Genomic DNA, 22,259 nt, shown 5'->3' with positions numbered 1-22,259 from the left:
CTTATAAGGCAAGTGTTTGTTAGCCTTGCTGAATTATTCCTAAGTTTGTTATCCTCAGATATTATTTTCTTCTTCTTTAATTTATCATTGAGTCATCACCAGGATATATCTAGTTATTTTAGAATCAGTAGGTAACGACCACTAGACATAGGAACTCAACACAGAAATTGGGCCATGGTGGTGGGATGGAGGCATTCAAGACAAGAGGGTGTCAATTTTAAGGCCTGCCATCCCCACTGTGTGAACCTTCATCTTAGAGCTGGTATTTTGCTTAGCAAGGGCACACAAAATAATTTCTTTACTGTAAGAAACTCAGCCCTGGTGTCCGGGTTTATGGAAGAATACCTGTGGTAGTAGAGATGATGGTGGTGAGATGAAGAGTCGTCTTCTACAGAGATGTTCCCTCCCCGCTTTTCTCACTCTGCATTCTCAAATTCAGTAGATGTTTTTGTTCCACTGTGCTTTTACATTTTATGTTACAGAGGTCTCAGATGATAAATTAAAGCTGTGGTGCCTCATAGATAAAGATCAGTCAACATATCTGCAAAAAATATATGATCTATGCATTTTGAGGAAATACTGAAGTGAATGAATGTTTTACAGTGAAGGTATTTGTGTCTAGATTAAAGAAGTCATTTGAAAAGAAGTAGTGAAACATAACAATGTAGTTTTATTTTGATGAGGATAATTCTTGAGAGACAGTTTTATATAGAATAAGTTAATAATTTTTCAACATGTGATTAAAATCTGGTGGTGGTGCTGGTGGATTTAAGCAACTAGTGGATTGACCTAGATAATCTACCTCTAAACCCTGAGATTCTACAATGCAAATGTTGCTGAGTATATAGAACTATGGAGTATGGCGGCTCATTTAGCATCCCAGATGGTATACCCACAGGACAAGCTTACTGTGGTATTTTCATGGGAGCTTTCAAAGCTGTTTAAAAACCAATCAATAAATATTTATTGGCTATCTACTATGTGCAAGACACTGTACCAGGCACTCGAGAAGACTCAAAGGGAAAGATTCCTTTCTCAGGAAGTTTTCAGTGTATTTTCCCAAGTGTCTGAGATCTTATGAAATCTGTCCCAGGAAACTTTCTCCTAATAAACTCCTAAGAGCCAACAGGTAACTTTCTGGATAATTTGGATAATTCTTCCTCTCTGGGAAGGAATATACAGAGAGTAGGCCAAAGTGCCCTTAATAAAAACAAAGCAAAACACCTAGATGTATTCTAAGCAAGGCAGTATAGAAATACCTACTTCACAAAATAATTTACAGTATTTAATCAAGATACAAAGAGAATGTGTCTGTGAATAATTCTACCAGGGCATGAAGAATAAGTCTATGTTAGTAGCAGAATGCACTGGTAGGACCACTTATACGGTACTACTAAAGAAATTAACCTTTGAGTGTTTCTCTTGTTAGGATAGTGTTACCCTAAAGATATTCTCTAGATCCTGCAGATTATGAGTTGATGATGGGGTATGGCAAGTCCTACTTTTTTTATCTGGATGCTCAGTTGAAGAGAGGGAGTCCTTCCCTCTTTACCTTCTTAAGTCTTGTTCCCAGGCTACTAGGTCTGGGTAAATATCCTCTTTTCCCTTATTCTTCTTTTTGAATGTGTTCCTCTCACTGAGCTGTGTCTACTTGGTAAAGACCATACGAAAATTAAAAATAAAAATAGGTATCAGTGTCTACTATTTCCAAAATATGTTCTGCAATGATGGTTAGGCTGGGCCAAGAAAAAAATCAGTATGGAATTTAGAGTAAAGATAAGGAGGGAGTGAGATGTGCATGCAGTCTTAAGTTATGCAAATGATATAGCAGAGAAAAAGATGAAAGGAAGAAAGGAGTCAGAGAAGAAAGAGATGACAAGTGATACACTGGGAAACAGAACAGAAAGCTGAGAAGAAAAGAAAAAATTGAGAAATTGGATATAAAGACTAGTGATAGTTAAAGGTACCTTAGTACGTAAAAAGAGAGAGTGAAAGATGGGGAAGGAAAAATAAAAAGCTAAACACAGAGTGGTTGATAGAAATAAAGAAGGAGGATTAAAAAAGGAAATGATAAAGGTGAAGAAAGAGGTAGTGGAAGAAAAATTCCAAAAGAGAATATTAATCAGGAAAAAGACCAACACAAGGAAGTAAAAAGTACAGTGCATTAGGATTATATTGATGTATAGATCTCCATACATAAAATGGCAAGTTCATCTGCTTTCCTGTCTTGCAAATGCAGACAATTTTGCAAGTATGGAACTTTGAGAGGAAAAGGAAGAATCAGCAAGCACAAAGAAACTAATCCAGACAAGTGAATTACAAGTTTCAGGGCAATGGTGGTCAGAGCCTTCCTTTTTTTTTTTTTTTTTTAAGTCTGTGCTAATTAGTGACAATACTGACTCTAGCAAACCCCAGAGGCCCAGCCTCCTGTGCTGGAGTGGGGAAAAACTTAAGGATCACCAAGAAAGTGAGATACTTAATCAAGTCTTGGGGGAGAAAATGTCTGGAAACCACTGAAGAATAGCAGGTATTTTCCTTCCCCAGAGAATACTTGCTGGAGATGATTCCTAGGCCTGAAGTAGTAAGCAGTCTTGAACCTGGTCCTGTGGATTGGTCCCTATTTGAAGAGGATCAAATGGAGTGTGATCATCTGCATTAAGTGGGTCTAGATTTATATTCTGAAACTGTGCCCCAGTGGCTGACTCAGCCAATGAGTTAGGAATTTCAGTAGGCATAATTGGATCCCCATCAAATGAGCCTTGCCTTCCAAGACTAGATGGAGTCCCAGTGCTGGAGGTGTAATACTTTGTTAATTTGGAGTCAAAACATGGTAACTGTAGGATGGTAGATGGTCTTTGTTGCCGCCTTTTGCCCTCATTTCCTTGCACTTCACTTGGAATTCCTTCTGGCTTGGGACCTTCGTCAGGTGTATCCATAATAAGCTGCTCAGGAGTAAGATCAACAGGTCTTTCACTGAGCTGGTTGCCTTCTAATGTTTGTTCCAAAACATGGTTTCTATCTCCTCCAAGATCACTTTTGAGGCAAGGTATATTCTTTGATTGAAGGGAACTGGCTTCAGGAAGGGGCCTAATTCCCCTTTGGCTCAATTGATTATTTATAGAACATGGTGTGTTCCTCCTCAGAGTGGACACGTCATCTCTGAAAGGACTTGGGTCTTTACTTTCTCCAGGAAGTCTTTTTTCTGAGCTGTTTCTTTGGCCAGGTAGGATGCTTGTTGGAGATATAGTATATCTTTCATGCTTAGTATGACTGTCTTCTGTATAGAGAGGGCTGGTGTCTTGGTTTTCCCCTGGTGCAAGACCAAAAGATGGAGTGTAGTCTTGTAGAGCAAGTGGATTGTCCTTGGGCCCTGTGGAGCCACCAGCACAGCAAGGGCCTCCCTGGCTTAGGTGAAATAGACGTGTTTCTTTTTGATTTCCTGGGTAATGTGGAGGAATCAAGTCTGGAAAAGCCAAATGTCCTCCCTCTGGTGAATTTAACCTAGTGATTTGCATGCCATAATTCAAATTCTCACCTTCATGCCATGTTGGATTTTTCTGAAGCCCAGTTGGGGAGTTACTGAAATAAGGCTGACTCTCCTTGTGGTAGGGTGGACTAGCAGGGGTTTTGGGTAGATTCGTTGGCTGACCCCAGAAGGTTCTGGTAAAATATGGCCTCCTTTCTTTCTGCCCTTGGATTTGAACCATGTGGTCCCAGGAATTCCAAGAAGGAAACATAGTGTTTTCTTCTTGTTCAACAGCATTATTAGGATAATAGCCCCTGTTTTCCACAAGCAGTGGTATAGTGGGAGCAGTATTATATGATGGAAAATTCTCATCTGGGCTCCAGGGGTAAAATTCACCATAAGGAAAATACTCCCTGGGTTTTGGTAGATTATCTAAGGAATAGGGAGAGTATTCCTTTGGTTGGTTTGAGGTTCCTCTGGTTGGTTTTTGGTTCCTCTGGTTTGAGGTATATTGCTTGCCTTCATACCTAGCTGTTGGGGCTGTCTTAAAGTTTGACTTCTCCATACCCCATCTTGTTTGTCCTGGGAAAGGTTCATCTCCAGTTGGATCATTTGGGTCTTTTTCATTATAAGGGATTGTCTCTTTTGGATCTGGAGTATTCATGGGATAGTGTGGATTTTCAGGTTGTCCCATTGTATTGTGAGGATCATTTCTTTCATCCCAGGTATTACTTCTAAGGTATGGTGGGTTTTCCCTGCGATCATAGGGGTTGTAGTCAGGGTAGTAAATACGTCCTCTAGAGCCATGGGAAGGATGAGGTAAGTGTTCTTCCTTCCTTCCAGGATCTTCCTTAAAAGGTGGAGAGATTTTTTGTTGGTTCCAAGTATTTCTTCCAGCGGGAAAACGTTCCCTTGCAGGGGAAGGAGATCCCTCAGGGTACACTGGCGGATGTGTACTCTGCCTTATTTCTGGCTGATTAATTTGTGATTCATATGGAATTCTTCTTGGTTCTAAAATAATCCCTTTGGGTAAATTCTGGCTTTGGGTTTGTCCATTAGAATTTGGGGTTCCTCTGGAATCTCCTCTAGGGTAATAAGAGTTTTCTCGTTGATCAATAGAATTAAAATTTGGGACTAGAATGTTACCCTCAGGGTGAGGCAGTTTATAGTTTGATTTACTAACTCCATAGTCTTGAGAGTTTCTCCTGGGGCCATTTGGATCCCTTGTAGGAATGACTGTTCTTTCTTTTTGACTTACTGGCTTCTCTTTTGGATTTTGGATGTTTTCACTGTGGCCAGTAGTACCATGTTTGGGACCCAGAGGGGCAATGGTTCCCGCAGGTTGTTTACTGGGCCCCTCAGGCTTTCTTCTGAAATTTACTGGATTTCCTGCATAATTGGGATAATTGCTCCTTGCGGTGGAGGCATAAGCTCTGCGATATATTGGATATCCTGGACGAATTGCTTGTTTGCCTTCCAAAACAAAAGAGTTCCACCGAGGACCCCTTTGAATTTGATTTCGGTAAAAAGGCCCATTACGTCTGTGCCCCATAAAGGTACCAGTAGGATGCCATTGTCTTCCTGCAGGAAAATTTCGGATGTTAGGATGTGGATAATTTTCATGATTATTTGTCTGACTTGGTCTCCATGGGGTCTGACTTGGTCTCCATGGGGTCTGACTTCTTGGAACTCCTTGGCCAGTAACATTTACTACAGGGTTGTTTTGAACTGTAGGGTTGCTCACAGTGTTAGGGCCCTGACCGTTGTTTCCTGCTGGGCTGGTGTCATTTCCGCCTTGACCTGCTCTGGGACTGGGTGCATTTGGCTGGGTAGAGTTAATCTCAGGAACTGTTGAATTAACAGAAGGATCAGTGGCTGGAGTCTCTGTTTTAGGAGGATCTTCTTCTTTTGGCTTTTCAAAATCTTCAAACATCTCTTCTGAATAATAAGGAGGACGGCCCCCAAATCCATGATATCCAAAATATCCAAAGAAAGGGTTCTGTAGGAAGAAGATGGAAATAATAATTGCTCTCTGTTTCCCACTGTGGTGCTGCTTGGAATTTTTTTGAAGGAATAGAAAAATCTATTAGTGATATACTTTTAAAATCACCACTGGTTATGCTCTCTTTCTTAGAAATTTGATTCTTCCTTGGTTTCCATTACCTTTCTTCCTTCTGGTACTCTTACTTTCTGAGCAGTACTTAGTTTTCTCTTCTTAGGCCTGGATTCTAAATATAAGTTTTGTTTTTTTTTTAAGAAATCCATCCTCTATCCACCCTATTCTGTTCTTATTTAACACACCTGCTTTGAGCAATCTATTACAGGCCAGTTTTTCAATATGGATACATGCCAGTGACTCATAAAGCCATAATTCTGGTGCATGACTTTCTCCTGAGGTTGAGACAGCAAGACTGCTACACTAAAGATCTTATGAGTACCTCTAACTGTATGTACCCAGAGTAGACTCATTTCCCCCACACCTCATTCTCCAGTGTTCTATATGTAATAAGCATTCACCACTATCTACCCAGTTTCCTAAGTTTCCACTCTGTTTCCCCCAGACAATTAATGACCAAATCTATAAAATCTGAGCTTCCCTGAGTGGCTCAGCTAGTAAAGAATATGTCTTCAAAGTAGAGATCAGGTTCAATCCCTGGATCCGGAAGATCCCTTGGAATCCGAAGGAAATAGCAACCCACTCCACTGTTCTTGCCTGGGAACTCCCATGGACAGAGGAGCCCAGAAGGCCTCAGTCCATGGGGTTGCAAAAGAGTTGAACAGGACTTAGCGACTAAATAACAAACAGCAACCCAGTTTCCCAAGTTTCCACTCTGTCTCCCCTAGACAGTTAATGACCAAATCTATAAAATCTAAACCTTTGCCCCTCCCCCTTTATCCCCAATAGCCCTGTGCTATTGCAACAAGTTTCTCACTGGTTACTCTGGATATAATTTTACTTTCCTCTAATCTTGCCTCTCAGTTGCCATCAGAGTAGTAGAGGTTGGGGGGTGGGTGTTTGGGAAAGTTCTGTCACTTTCCTCAAATACTAACTAAAATTGCCCTTACCTTACAGGATAAACTCTAAACTCATAGCATAACATACAAACCATGGTGCTAAAGAGTGGGGCTCTAGACAGATATAGGTTAAAATCTCTATGCCACCAGTCCTAATAGTATGACTCTGGGCTAACCTCAGTTTTTCATTTGTAAAAGGGAAATAATAAAATAATATCTACCTCATAGATTATCATGAGCATTAAGTGAGGTCAGGCACTTAAATGTTGTACTATATATTATTATATTAAGCAGTATACTATATAATATAGTTATATATAGTTTTATATATATATATATATATATATATGAAACACTTGTCAGGCACTTACTAAGTACTAGGCACTGAGTTTTATATATGTTACCTCACTCAATGCTCATAATAAACCATGAGCTCCACAGGTTCTATGAAGACCTATATGACCTTCTAGAACTAACACCAAAAAAAGATGTCCTTTTCATCATAGGGGACTAGATTGCAAAAGTAGAAAGTCAAGAGATGCCTGGAGTAACAGGCAAGTTTGGCCTCAGAGTGCAAAATGAAGCAGGGCAAAGGCTCACAGAGTTTTGCCAAGAGAATGCACTGGTCATAGCAAACACCCTCTTGCAACAACACAAGAGACAGCTCTACAACACATGGACATCACCAGATGGTCAATGCCAATAATCAATGCCAGACTGATTATATTCTTTGCACCTGAAGATGGAGAAGCTCTATACAGTCAGTAAAAACAAGACTGGGAGCTGACTGTGGCTCAGATGATGAACTGCTCATTGTCAAATTCAGACTTAAATCGAAGAAAGTAGGGAAAACCACTAGGCCATTCAGGTATGACCTAAATCAAATCTGGCATAATTATACAGTGGAAGTGACAAATAGATTCAAGAGTTTAGATCAGATAGAGTGCCTGAAGAACTGTGGAGGGAGGTTTGTAACATTATACAGGAGGTGATGATCAAAACCATCCCCAAGAAAAACATAGAAAGGCAAAATGGTTGTCTGAAGAGGATTTACAAATAGCTGGAGAAAAGAGAGAAGTGAAAGGCAAAAGAGAAAAGGAAGGATATACCCATCTGAATGCAGAGTTCCAAAGAATAGCAAGGAGAAATAAGAAAGCCTTCATAAGTGATTAATGCAAAGAAATAGAGGAAAACAATAGAGTAGGAAAGACTAGAGATCTCTTCAAGAAAATTAGAGATACCAAGGAAACATTTCATGCAAAGATGGGCACAATAAAGGACAGAAACAGTCTGGACCTAACAGAAGCAGAAGATATTAAGAAGAGGTGGCAAGAATACACAGAAGAACTGTACAAAAGAGAGCTTCATGACCCAGATAACCACGATGGTGTGATCACTCATCTAGAGCCAGACATCCTGGAATGTGAAGTCCAGGTGGGCCTTAGGAAGTATCACTACGTACAAAGCTAGAGGAGGTGATGGAATTCCAGCTGAGCTATTTCAAATCCTAAAAGATGATGCTGTGAAAGTGCTGCACTCAATATGCCAGCAAATGTGGAAAACTCAGCAGTGGCCACAGGACTGAAAAAGGTCAGTTTCCATTCCAATCCCAAAGGAAGGAAATGCCAAAGAATGCTCAGACTATCGCACAATTGCACTCATCTCACATGCTGGTAAAGTAATGCTCAAAATTCTCCAAACTTGGCTTCAACAATACGTGAACCATGAACTTCCAGATATTCCAGCTGGTTTTAGAAAAGACAGAGGAACCAGAGACCAAATTGCCAACATACACTGAATCACCGAAAAAGCAAGAGATTCCAGAAAAGCATCTACTTCATTGATTTTACACTAAAACATTTGTGTATATCACAACAAACTGGAAAATTATTAAAGAGATGGGAATACCAGGCCATCTTACATAACTCCTGAGAAACCTGTTTACAGGTCAAGAAGAAACAGTTAGAACCAGATACGGAACAATGACTGGTTCCAAACTAGGAAAGGAGTACATCAAGGCTGTAAATTGTCATCCTGCTTATTTAACTTATATCCAGAGTACATCATGTGAAATGCTGGGCTTAATGAAGCACAAGCCAGAATCAAGATTTCCAGGAGAAATATCAGTAACCTCAGATATGCAGATAATGCCACCCTTGTGGCATAAAGAGAAGAACTAAAGAGCCTCTTGATGAAGGTGAAAGAGGACAGTGATAAAGTTGGCTTAAAACTCAACATTCAGAAAACAAAGATCATGGCATCCAGTCCCATCACTTCATGACAAATAGATGGGGAAACAATGGAAACAGTGAGAGACTATTTTCTTGGGCTCCAAAATCACTGCAGATGGTGACTGCAGCCACAAAATTAAAGGACAGTTGCTCCTTGGAAGAAAAGCTATGACAACCCCCTAGACAGAATATTAAAAAGCAGATACTGGACATTTGGAACTTTCCTGGAGATTTTTGCCTTTCAACGCAAGGTGTGCAGTTTCTAATCCCTCATCAAGGAGCTAAGATCCCACTGCCCAAGTAAACCAAAACCTAAAACAGAAGCAATACTGTAAAGAGTTCATCATGGAAAAATAAACTTGAAAGCTTAAAAGAAAAAAAAAAGCAGAGATATTACTTTGCCATCAGAGGTCCATCTAGTCAAGACTATGGTTTTTCCAGTAGTCATGTATGGATGTGAGGGCTGAACTATCAAGAAGGCTGAGTGCCAAAGAATTGATGCTTTTGAACTCTGGTGTTGGAGAAGACTCTTGAGAGTCTCTTGGACTGCAAGGAGATCCAACCAGTCAATCCTAAAGAAAATCAATCCTGAATATTCACTGGAAGAACTGATGCTGAAGCTGAAACTCCAATACTTTGGCCACCTGATGCAAAGAGCCAACTCATTAGAAAAGACCCTGATGCTGGGAAAGACTGAAGGCTGGAGGAGAAGGGGACGCCAGAGGATAAGATGGTTTGATGGCATCACTGACTTAATGGATATAAGTTTGAGCAAGCTCTGGAATTTGGTGAAGAACAGGGAAGCCTGGCATGCTATGGTCCGTGGCATAGCAAAGAGTCGGACACAACTGAGTGACTGAAGAACAGCGACAAAGCTTCAGTTTATTTGTACAATGAGAGTATTAGATGATCACTTAATTGCCTTCTGAGTATAACATTCTAAGATAATTTTTCTTCATTCCTGTTGACTAGTTGTTCCATCACTGTTCACAGTCCAAATCAACTTTGAACAAAGGTTATTAGGCTTGCTTTTTAGAGAGGCGGCAGAGAGAGAGGAAGAGAGAGAGAGGAATAGAGAGATTGGTTTCAATACATGTAGAGGAGAAATGATACATCACATTTATTTTAGGTTACTTGGTTAGTTTCACTTTTTAAAAAATCATGGGTGCTTGAGCTACAGATTCATGTGTTGGATTTTAACTTTCTTGTTAGATAGGGATCAAAAAAGCAGAGACTTTCAGAATGTAATACTCAGTGAAGAATGTAGCTTTATTTGTACTTACCCCGCCTTCTTCATTGCTACCTGGTGGACGTCCAAAACCTGGTGGTATCCTCTGAAAGGTGAAAACCATAATAAACATAGAGAAAACCACTTTTTATGCTGCCATTTGATTGTAAATACCAAGATGTTTTAAAAATAGTTTGTCAGTGTTAACACTGTTGCTGGCTTTTAGTTTCTGAGTCATTTGCTCTTACAGTCTAGCTATTAATAATTATGACATAACCATCAATGAATTTTTGTAAATACAAAGACCTTAACTGGATCCTTGGTTATGTTACTCAAAATACCATGTGTGGCTGCATGTCTTAGCAGTTGTCCTGTCCCATCACCAACACACACATACACACACGCACACACACACGCACACACACACACAGAAGGGAGAGAGAGATTTGAGTGCTGTGAGGATCCAAATATCCACATTAGAATATCTAATAATGGAGATTAAATAATGATGTTATTTTAAAAATGTTTACATTTAAGTTGACAAACTGACAACCCATCCTGGATTATTACTATAGTATTTTTATACTCAAAACCAAGGTTATTTTCCTAATCAAACTTGGAGATTGAGTTTCTGCACATGGGAGGGTTTGAAAAAGCAATTCAACCCCCACAGAAGTTTTATGTAGATGAGATTAAAAGCTATTTCAGCCAGAGAATCATGTTTATCTGCTTTTTCAATCTTTACCTGGTACTGCCTTCGTTTTCTTAGTTCATTATTGCCAGTAAAAAGAATGTCACTCTTACAGGGAAAAAAAAAAAAGTAAGGAAGTTTTACTCCTTGAAATTTTTCCTTGGTGATAAGAAGCCTTCTTGGTTGTTGAGTTGTAGACAAGAAAAAATGATGCCATAGTGGAATGAAGCATCACCAAATATTTATTATTGTTGTTTTTGTTAGTTCAGTTGCAACTGACCTTTAATGTTTCTTTAGTTTAGATAGTTTATTTTGCAATTCATATTTTTAAATGCTTGTCATGCAATTTCATTATTTTGCTTTATTTTGATGATTTTACACTTTAAACGATTCTTATTATTTTGCAAGATTCCTTATAATGAAATGTCTGGCTAGAAATAAGAAGATATTATGGAAAGATCTTAGACTAGTCATTGTTTTAAACTCTATTTGTCATAATTTCCCTGTGACATTGAATGAGGATAATCTTTGTATTTTCTAATCTCTTGGGTGAGGAATAGTAGTGAAGGGGCACAGCCCTTTGAAATGAATTCATTAACTAAGTTATTAGTAGTGTTGGATTATTTAGGCTCTGTTTATGTCACCAATTTGAGTAAAAGATCCATTTAAAAATTCTTCTTTTTCCAATAATGCATTATTACTGATGTGATGATTTTGTGTCATATTCTCTACTCATTGGTATTTGGCATTCTATTTAGAATGTATGAACTGAAATTAGCTTGAGATACAACATGATAATATTATTTTCAATTCTAATTTAAGGGAAAAACACTCACATGTGGAATATGCCACGGTGGCTGTTGATAGGGAAATAGCCCATTGCCGAATGGTGGGAATGCCTAGAACAAAGGAATCAGAGTGACGTGGAAATGAGATAAACGAAAAGTGAAACAAACCTGTTAAAGACAATTGTTTGGAACTTGGAGGTCTACATCTTCCTTTGCATTAAACTGTGAAATTTTAAAGGGCAGAGATGATAATAATAATAACACTTAGTATTATTGAACACTTATGTTCTAGGTAATGTGTTGAGAATTTTATATTGGTAAGCTCATTTAATCCTCACATACCAATGTAATAATGTGCTGTCATTATTCTCATTTCACTTAAGATTCTGAGGTTCAGAGAAATTGAGTCACTTGCCCCAAATCTCATAGCTGATAAATGATTGAAGCCAGGATTCCAACCCAGGAGTGTCTTTTCATTCAACTTTGTATTCTCTACATCTATAATAGGTCTGATTATGAAAGTTAATCAACTCAAGACAATATTTTATAAGCGCTACACTGGATGAGATCTTGAGAAACCATCTGCACATCTTCTTGCTTTAAGTCAGGGCTACACTTATGCTATCCTGAAGTCCTGGAAGCAGTGTTAACTTTCAGGGCAATGTTTTAGATCATTGAAGAATAGATCTGTAAGGGACTTGGAGAACATTTCATTTACTTGTGATGAACGTGGAGTCTAGAAGGCAAAATGACTTGCTCAGAATCATACAACTAATAAGGGCCAACTAATATGTGTTCCCTGATCCTCTGTTGGTGCCCTGATCCTCTGTTGGTGCCCATACAACTAATAAGGGCCAACTAATATGTGTTCCCTGATCCTCTGTTGGTGCCCTTGTTCATACCATGTTTCCTCTGTAGTTTAATAGGAGCCTCTTTAGGGCAACAGAACATGATTCTATTTTGTACATCAGTTCAGTTCAGTCGCTCAGTCATGTCCAAGTCTTTGCGACCCCGTGGACTGCAGCACACCAGGCTTATTTTGTGCATAGTGGTACCCATATTGGGGAGCACTGGAGAAAGTGTGTTTGTGGGGATGGCATTGTTCTCCCAATCCCTCTGAGATCATTTATGACTCTGGTTTGGAATTTTGCTGGGCGAGCCTCACCTGAGGTGTCTGGGTTTCCTCCTCTTGTGGCGGAGCCGTCGTGGGTGATGGCTGCTTTAAATGCTGGTTTGGTGGGGAATCGCTTGGTTGAGGCTGGTTGGGACTCGGGGTCTCAGGGGCTTGATCTGTCTTGCTTTGGTGTTTGGGTGCTGAGGGAGATGAAGGCTTCTGTGGGTGTTTCTTGTTGGGTGGTGGCTGAGGCCACATGGGCATCTGGTACTGTGGGAAGAGCTGAGGGAGCTGTATACCATTTCCATAAAAGGGACTCAGGTGTGCCAACTGTAGGGTAGTAAATAACAGTGAGGTCACATGAGGGCTGAGATTCCAGCTCTCCCCGCCCTCTTCAGTTGGTCTCTAAAACTCAGCCCAGGAAACTTAAGTCAACAATGGAAGCTTTAAGCTCTTTAGCTGGAATTTCTTTACACATTTTCTTACAGAAGTGAATTTCAGTCTTTCAGAAAACCAACCAAAGCAAAAGGCACAACTGGGTGAAAAACTTCAGTTAAAGAATGTGGCTTATAATTTTCTAACGTTGAAGCCCTGACTCAGGTAAGAAATGTATAAGTCAGGTTACGGAGGAGTTGATATCAAGTTCAAAATTCCTGTGACTTGTTACAAAAAGGAGACAGAAAGGAGAAAGAACAAAAAAGAAGACAAAGGCAGTGAGAGTGTTAAAAAAAAAAAACAAAAGAAGGAGAAAGAGAGAAAGAATAAAAATGTTATGTGTGGAAACATCCTTATATGGGGCTATGCTTCTTGATTACTGGTGAATTCTTGTAATTCTGTTTTCACAATGAAAATCTCCACAGTTACAAGGTGGCTGCTTCTAAAGGAAATCAACCCTGGATATTCATTGGAAGGACTGATGCTGATGTTGAAGCTCCAATACTTTAGCCACCTGATGAGAAGAGCTGATGTACTAGGAAAGACCCTGATGCTGGGAAAGATTGAAGGCAAAAGGAGAAGGGAACAGCAGAGGATGAGATGGTTAGACAGCTTCACCGACTCAATAGACATGAATCTGAGCAAACTCTGGGAGATAGTGGACAGAGGAAACTGACATGCTGCAGTACATGGAGTCACAGAGAGTTGAACATGACTTAGTGTGAACATCAATAACAAGAGGGACGCAAAAGTAGTTATAATCCGAAAATAGTAATGTATGAATTAACCTCTTACAACAGGAGTTCCCATTCAAACATTCCCTCTCTGATATATCACCAGTCTCTGTCTCCAGTCTTCATTAATCAGTCTTTCACTGTCTATGGTTGACATACACACAATAGTGTGCAAATGCCATGTGGATTAATGGAAGGTGAAATTGCAACCTTGCATTAAGACGTGAGATTTTATGATTAATTAAGTTGGTAAAATTTCAAACCCCTGGCAAAGTTGCTAAAACTGAGATTGAGAGTTTGAAAAGTTGGGTTTCCCAATAGATAAAGAAGAAAAATTGACAGTGATGATAATTTTAGGTGAGGGACTTTAAAAGAGAATGACTTGAATGAAAAAGATGAAGGTAAAATTGAAGTCGATTTTTTTCCCCTGCAGCGGGTCTCATGATCATGTCATAAAAGTTGAAAGTAACATATAGGATTATTGTACTATCATAAAATCGTTTCAGAAAAATTATGCCAAAATTTTTTATTCTAAATTAATAATGGATTCATTATTAATTAGTTATGAGTTAGCACATAGTGGGAAGTATAATCTAAATTTTAAAAATTGGATAAAAATTAATTTCATAATTTTAGTGTTATCTTTCAAGATAATCCACATAAAATTTCACCCTCCCCCCCAGCATTTACCTATGTTATTTTTTTGTTCTCATTATTTGTAAATATATCTTGTGTAGTCTTAGAACCAACTTCTCTCAGATATAAAGAGGCAGTATAATTAATAAATGATTTTTATCTACATGAAAGTACAATAGATGCAATGATTTTTCTTCCTTGAAATTCTTATAATGATTATTAAAACGTGAATAATGACTGGTATCTTTATTCGCTGAGACAAACCATATAATTATCTGTATATGAACAGGAAATCATAAGAATTAATATAAAGTGGAACTTACATGCGGGAAGTTCATAAAGTTGAAGTGACCATAGCGCATCATCTGTGACCAAAGGAATTCATTAATGTGGCAGAAAGTGAAAATTTTATTCAATGAAATCACAAGAAATAAGTTAATTTTCTGATTTTTAGGTACAACTGTCATAATGTCTTTTACTAATTATGCATGACTTTAAAATAAGTGTGCAGTTCAGACTTTTCTGGTGGTACAGTAGATAAGAATCTGCCTGCCAATGCAGGGGACATGGATTCAGTTCCTGGTCTGGGAAGATTCCACCTGCCATGGGGCAACTAAGCCCATGTGCCACAACTACCGAGCTCACATGCCCTAGAGTCTGCATGCTGCAGTTAACTGAAGTTCGTGCACCTAGAGGCTGTGCTCTACAATAAGAGAAGCCACTGCAATGAGAAGCCCATGCACTGCAATGAAAAGTAGCCCCTGCTCTCTGCAACTAGAGAAAGCCTGCATGCAGGACGAAGACTCACTGCAACCAATAAGTAAATAAAAATGTTTTAAAAATTACCTAAAAAAAAAAATATATATATATATATATATATATATATATATATGCAACTGAAAAAAACTTCTGTGGCACTTTATTTTTAAGTCAGATTTTATTGTGACAGGAATCAGTATAGAATAATAGAGGATAAAAATAGTGTCTACTTTGAAGTTTTTTAATGTTCTGCTCTCCTCTTTTGGCCTTCAGGACTTAGGAATTTGATATTCTATGAAAAGATGAAATGTATTTATATACTTAAGTGACTGCCTTCTAACAACCCCTGGTAGAAATGGCTACCTTTGTCAGCTTGAAAACTTAACAAGGAAACTAACATCAACTATAACAAAAATTCACATTTACCTTGAAAAGGAGAAGCACATAGATGGGATAATGCTAGGGAAATAACTCACTTTGTCTTGATTTGAGAGTTTAAGAGGTAGAGTCTCTCTACATCTTTTACAAGAAATTTTATATATTGGAAAGTTTCCCAATAGTCTCCTTTTTAATTTTTATTATTTCCCGCGCTACGCAGCTTGCAGGATCTCAGTTTCCTGGCCAGGGATTGAACCAGGCCCAGCGTTGAAAGCCCAGAATCCTAACCAGTAGGCCACCAGGGAACTCCTTAGTATCCTCCTTTTCAAATGAACTCTAGGAAGGGCTCTGGAAAATGTCTCTCCTGAGACTGAACATACATACCTCCTCACTTTTACTGCTAAATCCAGGTATTCGGGGCATATGCATTTGCAACTGGAAGTGAGAGAATATGTGTGACAAGTTCAGAACATCGATTGAAATAAGTCCAAGAACTGTCCTCAAGCTGTGCAACAGCAGAATGTAAAGTCCTAACATTTTTAAAATACTCACTGGCATAGCAATGGAATAACCAAGCAGGCTTAGAAAGACCAGGAGAGTCTTCATTTTTCCACTTGGTACCTGGAATGCAAAACTGGATTTTATTTTTGAATTGTGAAGTAACAATGCTGGGGTTACCTAAGCATTAGATAAGCACTTGGTGCTTATCTAAGCACTAGCCTATCTATTTTTCAAGGAGAGTATAGATAAACACAATCTCAGGGGCCTCTGCTGCCGTGTTTATTTTGCATTAAGAAACTATTAGACAGTTATTACCTGGTAGTGTTCTAATTTGCTTAAAAAGGAAAGATAAAAGCCAGAGAGGCAGAGACAGAGAATACACTGATGCTTGAGAAAATGGTTCATAGCACTGGAATGTGGAAATTAGAAATTAGGAGTTTATCTTGAAAAATATAAATATTGGTGATTTTAAATTTCTAGTTGCTAGGCTAGTTTAGAAAGGCATAGTAGTGTCTGACTATATTCACCGTTGAGGATAATCTCAATTTGAATGATAGTACAATCCAAAATCAGTATTTTGAACATTCTATATTTAAAATGAATAACCAACAAAGACCTAGTGTATAGCACATGGAACTTTGCTCAATGTTATGTGGCAGCCTGGATGGGAGGGGAGTTTGGAGGAGGATGGATACATGTATATGTATGACTAAGTCCTTTTGCTGCTTACCTGAAACTATCACAACATTGCTAATCGGCTATATGCTGCTGCTGCTGCTGCTAAGTTGCTTCAGTCGTGTCCGACCCTGTGCGACCCCATAGACGGCAGCCCACCAGGCTCCCCCGTCCCTGGGATTCTCCAGGCAAGAACACTGGAGTGAGTTGCCATTTCCTTCTCCAATGCATGAAAGTGAGAAGTGAAAGTGAAGTCGCTCAGTCGTGTTGGACTCTTAGCGACCCCATGGACTGCAGCCTACCAGGCTCCTCTGTCCATGGGATTTTCCAGGCAAGAATACTGGAGTGGGTTGCCAAAATAAAAAATTTAAAAAAAAACGCAGGAGAACAAAATCAGTACTTTGAGCTATGTTCTAAGGTGCTGTAGACCACATTCCATTATAAAAAGGCTAGTTATATAAACAGGAATATTCTAGAATCTATGCTTTTCTTCTTTCTGCTATTGTTTCTGTTATTACTGTTATTTCTATTATTTTATCTTTTTGCAAATATTCAAGAGCTGGTAAAAGAAACAGGAGAAAAAGGCAAAACTATAGATGTGTCTCTTTGTTAGACACTGATTAAACACAGAGGAAGTTTGATACTATAGACTTATATGTGAAGTTTGGAGATTGTTTTCATGGATTTTATTTACCCCACTCTAGTTAATTATGCAAGGCTTGTATAATTAATTCTTGTATTTACATCTTTGAACGAGATTTATTCTAAAGGTAATTCCTTAAGAAACTCTACCATTTGCAACAAAACAGAGAGCCCAGAGATAAATCCATATACCTATGGGACACCTTATCTTTGACAAAGGAGGCAAGAATATACAATGGAGAAAAGACAATCTCCTTAATGAGTGGTGCTGGGAAAACTGGTCAACCACTTGTAAAAGAATGAAAATAGAACACTTTCTAACACCATACACCAAAATACACTCAAAATGGATTAAAGATCTCTAAGACCAGAAACTATAAAACTCCTAGAGGAAAACATAGGCAAACACTCTCTGACATAAATCACAGCAAGATCCTCTATGACCCACCTCCCAGAGTAATGGAAATAAAAGCAAAAATAAACAAATGGGACATAATTAAAAGCTTTTACACAACGAAGGAAACTATAAGCAAGGTGAAAAGACAGCCTTCAGGATGGGAGAAAATAATAGCAAATGAAGCAACTGACAAAGAATTAATCTCAAAAATATATAAGCAGCTCCTACAGCTCAATTTCAGAAAAATAAAAAACCCAATCAAAAAATGGGCCAAAGAACTAAACAGACATTTCTCCAAAGAAGACATACAGATGGTTAACAAATTCATGAAAAGATGCTCAACATCACTCATTATCAGAGAAATGAAAATCAAAACCACAATGAGGTACCATCTCATGCCAATCAGAATGGCTGCTATCAAAAAGTCTACAAACAATAAATGCTGGAGAGGGTGCGGAGAAAAAGGAGCCCTCTTACACTGTTGGTGGGAATGCAAACTAGTACAGCCACTATGGATAACAGTGTGGAGATTCCTTAAAAAACTGGAAATAGAACTGTCATACGACCCAGCAATCCTACTGCTGGGCATACACACCAGGGAGACCAAAGTTGAAAGAGACACGTGTACCCCAATGTTCATTGCACCACTGTTTACAATAGCCAGGACATGGAAGCAACCTAGATGTCCATCAGCAGACAAATGGATAAGAAAGCAGTGGTACATATACACAATGGAGTATTGCTCAGCCATTAAAAAGGATGCATTTGATTCAGTTCTAATGAGGTGGATGAAACTGGAACCTATTATACAGAGTGAAATAAGCCAGAAAGAAAAGCACCAATACAGTATACTAACGTATATATATGTGGAATTTAGAAAGATGGTAACAATGACCCTATATGTGAGACAGCAAAAGAGACACAGATGTAAAGAACAGTCTTTTGGACTCTGGGAGAAGGCGAGGGTGGGATGATTTGAGAGGGTAGCATTGAAATGTGTATATTATATGTGAAGCAGATCGCTGGTCAGGTTTGATGCATGAGACAGGGTGCTCAGGGCTGGTGCACTGGGATGACCCTGGCGGATGGGATGGGGAGGGAGGTGAGATGGCAGTTCTGGGTGGGGAATGCCTATGTGCCCGTGGCTGATTCATGTCGATGTTTGGCAAAACCCACTACAATATTGTAAAGTAATTAGCCTCCAATTAAAATTAATTAAAAAAAAAGAAATGTAAAGGGCTTCACATAGTGTCTGATGTATACTGACTATGTATACTACTATACTATTGTTTTGTATTCAGCAAAAAAAAAAATAGAAACTGTTCATTTGCATATACAATAGACAAAAATAAAGGTTTTAATCAGAATGATATATTTTCATGATTTAGTAGATGCAAGACGATTCCTAGCATATTAATCAGGATATAGACTCCAGTATTTGTTCATTCCTTTTGTTTCTTCTGTTGGGTTGGCCATGAAGTTCATTCATGTTTTTCCATAAGATGTTGTAGAAAAACCCTGAATGAACTTTGTGGCCAACCCAGTATTTTCTGGGCATGAAATGATCTAGAAGTGACTTGAGCCAGTTTTCACCCTTCTGCTTGCTTGTCTAGAAGCACTATAATTAGAGAACACTTCATCATTTTCCTAAGCAGTAGGTGTAATCAATTACCTTTTATATATCAGAGAAATTGGAAGAGTGCAGTTAAACAAAGGAAGGAAGTAGTATGTGAGTGCCTTTCCTACTAAATAAAGATTTAGAATCATAACATTGTGGAGAATTAAAAATAACTGAAGTTAATGTGTTTAATATAGTCTATAGCAACACAAAGAAGTTAATAAGGAGAATATTGGTAAATCCTTTCCTAAATCTTACTTTCTAAGATTATGGCCCAAGATTTTGGGGGAACTTTTGTATGTCTACAGTGTGGGAGACCAGGGTTTGATCCCTGGATTAGGAAGATCCCCTGGAGAAGGAAATGGCAATCCACTCCAGTACTATTGCCTGGAAAATTCCATGGACAGAGGAGCCTGGTAGGCTACAGTCCATGGGGTTGCAAAGAGTCGGACACGACAGAGCAGCTTCACTCACTTTGTATGTTTAATTTCTCTCTTGCTGAATTATCTATCTGATTTCTATGGTAGCAGTCACTGAGATTCTTGATAACATTATATACTCATATGGGAATATGTGATCTTTTATTTTGTAAGTACAAAATGTCACTTGTTTTCTCTTTTTATAAAATTAACATATTATGTTAGATGACTTTTAAGATTCATTCTGTGTCTAAAAGTTCATGATCAGATGAAAGTCTATACTTAGCTGTTTTTTCAAAAAAGTATTTTTAATTACTGTGATTGCTGTGGGATACAATGACTATGTAAGTTCTTAGCTCTAGTTCTAACATTCCATCTGTCAACTCAGATCTCTTTTTTTTTGAAATGTTTAAATAGTTTTATCTTCTCAAATGTACTTCTGACAATATTTAGTTTGATATGTGATCTGTTTGTATTAGGAAAAATAAATGAAAATACTCACCAAGTAATCTAGCTTAGGAGAAGAGGCTTCATGCCTACACTGCAGCAGCATTTTTTCACCAAAATTTTCATAAGCCTTTAAGAAAAGTATAGATTTTGCATGAGAAGAAACCTAAATATAGAACTGAAGCAAATAAATGAAGGAACTAGTAGAAAAGCTTCAGATCTACCTTTATTAAAGAGTCTTCAAAATCAAGCTTAATCTTCAGTTCCTTTAAGAGTAGGGTGAAAGCTAAATCAGAAAATGACCCAGGCACCGTACTTTGAGATACCTTTAGTGACAAAAGTTGACAAAGTTGACAAAACTTGATTGCTCAGTGGGGATGTGTACATTAGCCCAATGTTAAATGAAATCTAAGTAGTTTGGAAGAAAGCTTGTAAGAAAAATAAATATACCAACTAAACCAAGCAGTTTGAAGTTTTATCAGAAGATTAGGCTACATAAAAATAATTATCAGCCAACATCAAAGAATGCAATTAGGAAGTCAATCAACATTATGAATTAAGCTCATTATTTGAAACTGTATTATTTATGTTGATAATCTCTAATACTCACCCAATGCCAGTTAGATGCTCCAGTATATAAAAAATAACTTTTACCTGAACTTTGCTAACCTGTCTTTGAAATATATTCTTAATAGTCTACATTGAAAAAAACTACAAGTTGCTAAAGCCAGGGAGATCTCAGGAGCTAGTCACATTTATTTCTTAATGATGAAACAAAAATTCTTCATAAATATGTCATGTTCTGTACCAAAAAGACTTAAAATAAAAAGATTCCTCCTTGTCAGAAAGCTTGGGTCACATTTAAGCACTGTTGTAGACCTGCACAACCAATCAGCTTTGAGAAAGATGGTTTTGCCATCTCAAGTGTTTAAGGTGAAAAAACACATCCAATGTGAAATTTATAATGTGTTATTATAGAAGCTGTCAAATGAAGTCTCTCATTATGTATAATAACAGTCCAGGAAAATGAGCTTACAGCAGTAAGATTTAGAAGATGCTTTCCTTGATGAATTTGGGATTTTTCAAGTATAGAAACTTTTGTTTATACAAAGATATTTAGGGAACAAAGGTGAATATTAACCATGTGCTGTTGTCATAAATCATTGACCATCATCAAAAGGCAGGCCAAAATATGTAATTAATTTAATATACTTAGTATATATTTGTGTGTGTGTGTGTGTTCAGTTGTATCTGACTTTTTGTGACCCCATGGACTGTAGCCTGCCAGGCCCCTCTGTCCATGGAACTTTCCAGGTGAGAACATTGGAGTGGGTTGCCATTTCTTTCTTCAGTATACATTTAATATATAATTAAAATTAACTCATATTGCAACACCATGGACTATACAGTCCATTCTTCAGGCCAGAATACTGGAGTGGGTAGCCTTTCCCTTCTCCAGGGAGTCTTCCCAACCCAGGGATCGAACCCAGGTCTCCCGCATTGCAGGGTGATTCTTTACCAGCTGAGCCACAAGGGAAGCCCAGAATATTCACCTCAGTGACTTGATTTGATTTATATTACAGAATGTTTCCAGGACATAGTGTTCTTTTTTGAAGTCAAATACATGTCAGTTACTGGGGATTCAAAGTTATTGAAGAGAAAAGCAAAATGATAAATTAGCTCTCAGCTATTCATGATAATACAACCTCACAAAGATCTGAGTTGAGAAATTTACTGAAGGGATTATGTTATGGATGTTTTTAGAAGTTTGATTTTCCATAATAAAGATTTCACTGCTAAATAAACAAATAAACACGACAGTTATTCTTTTCTATGATAAGAGCAAGATTAGTTATTTTTGCTGAATTTAGGTTCCCCTGTCCTCTGTGGCTCCATTTGTGGTGGTGATATTTGCTGCTTATTTTTAGGTTGGCATTAATTAGTAAGAATTTTTGAATTTGATGCCCAAAGCTGTTTCCTAATTGGTCAGACTGTGCACATCAGATCACCCAGGTGTTGTACAAGGTGCTGTTCTCTAAGGCCTGAGAGGTGTCGTGTTCTTCCCCTTGGGCCAAATAACACTGA

General features: G+C 38.2%; 1 protein-coding gene across 1 annotated transcript; it reads right to left on the bottom strand.

The window, feature by feature from the left end:
- Positions 1-2,567: 2,567 nt before the first annotated feature.
- On the bottom strand, positions 2,568-20,280 carry ENAM (enamelin). Its single transcript, XM_052642358.1, has 8 exons — positions 20,230-20,280; positions 16,028-16,096; positions 15,860-15,910; positions 14,662-14,703; positions 12,585-12,863; positions 11,468-11,530; positions 9,996-10,046; positions 2,568-5,465 (listed from the first exon to the last, which is right to left on the bottom strand). Exons 1-8 carry the CDS (start codon positions 20,278-20,280, stop codon positions 2,568-2,570), a joined length of 3,504 nt encoding a protein of 1,167 aa, XP_052498318.1.
- Positions 20,281-22,259: the final 1,979 nt, after the last annotated feature.

The sequence above is a fragment of the Budorcas taxicolor genome, chromosome 6 (assembly GCF_023091745.1).
Source record: "Budorcas taxicolor isolate Tak-1 chromosome 6, Takin1.1, whole genome shotgun sequence".
Taxonomy (NCBI): Eukaryota; Metazoa; Chordata; class Mammalia; order Artiodactyla; family Bovidae; genus Budorcas; species Budorcas taxicolor.
Note: the sequence above shows the minus strand (reverse complement) of the source record. Positions and strands in the feature narration are given on the sequence as shown.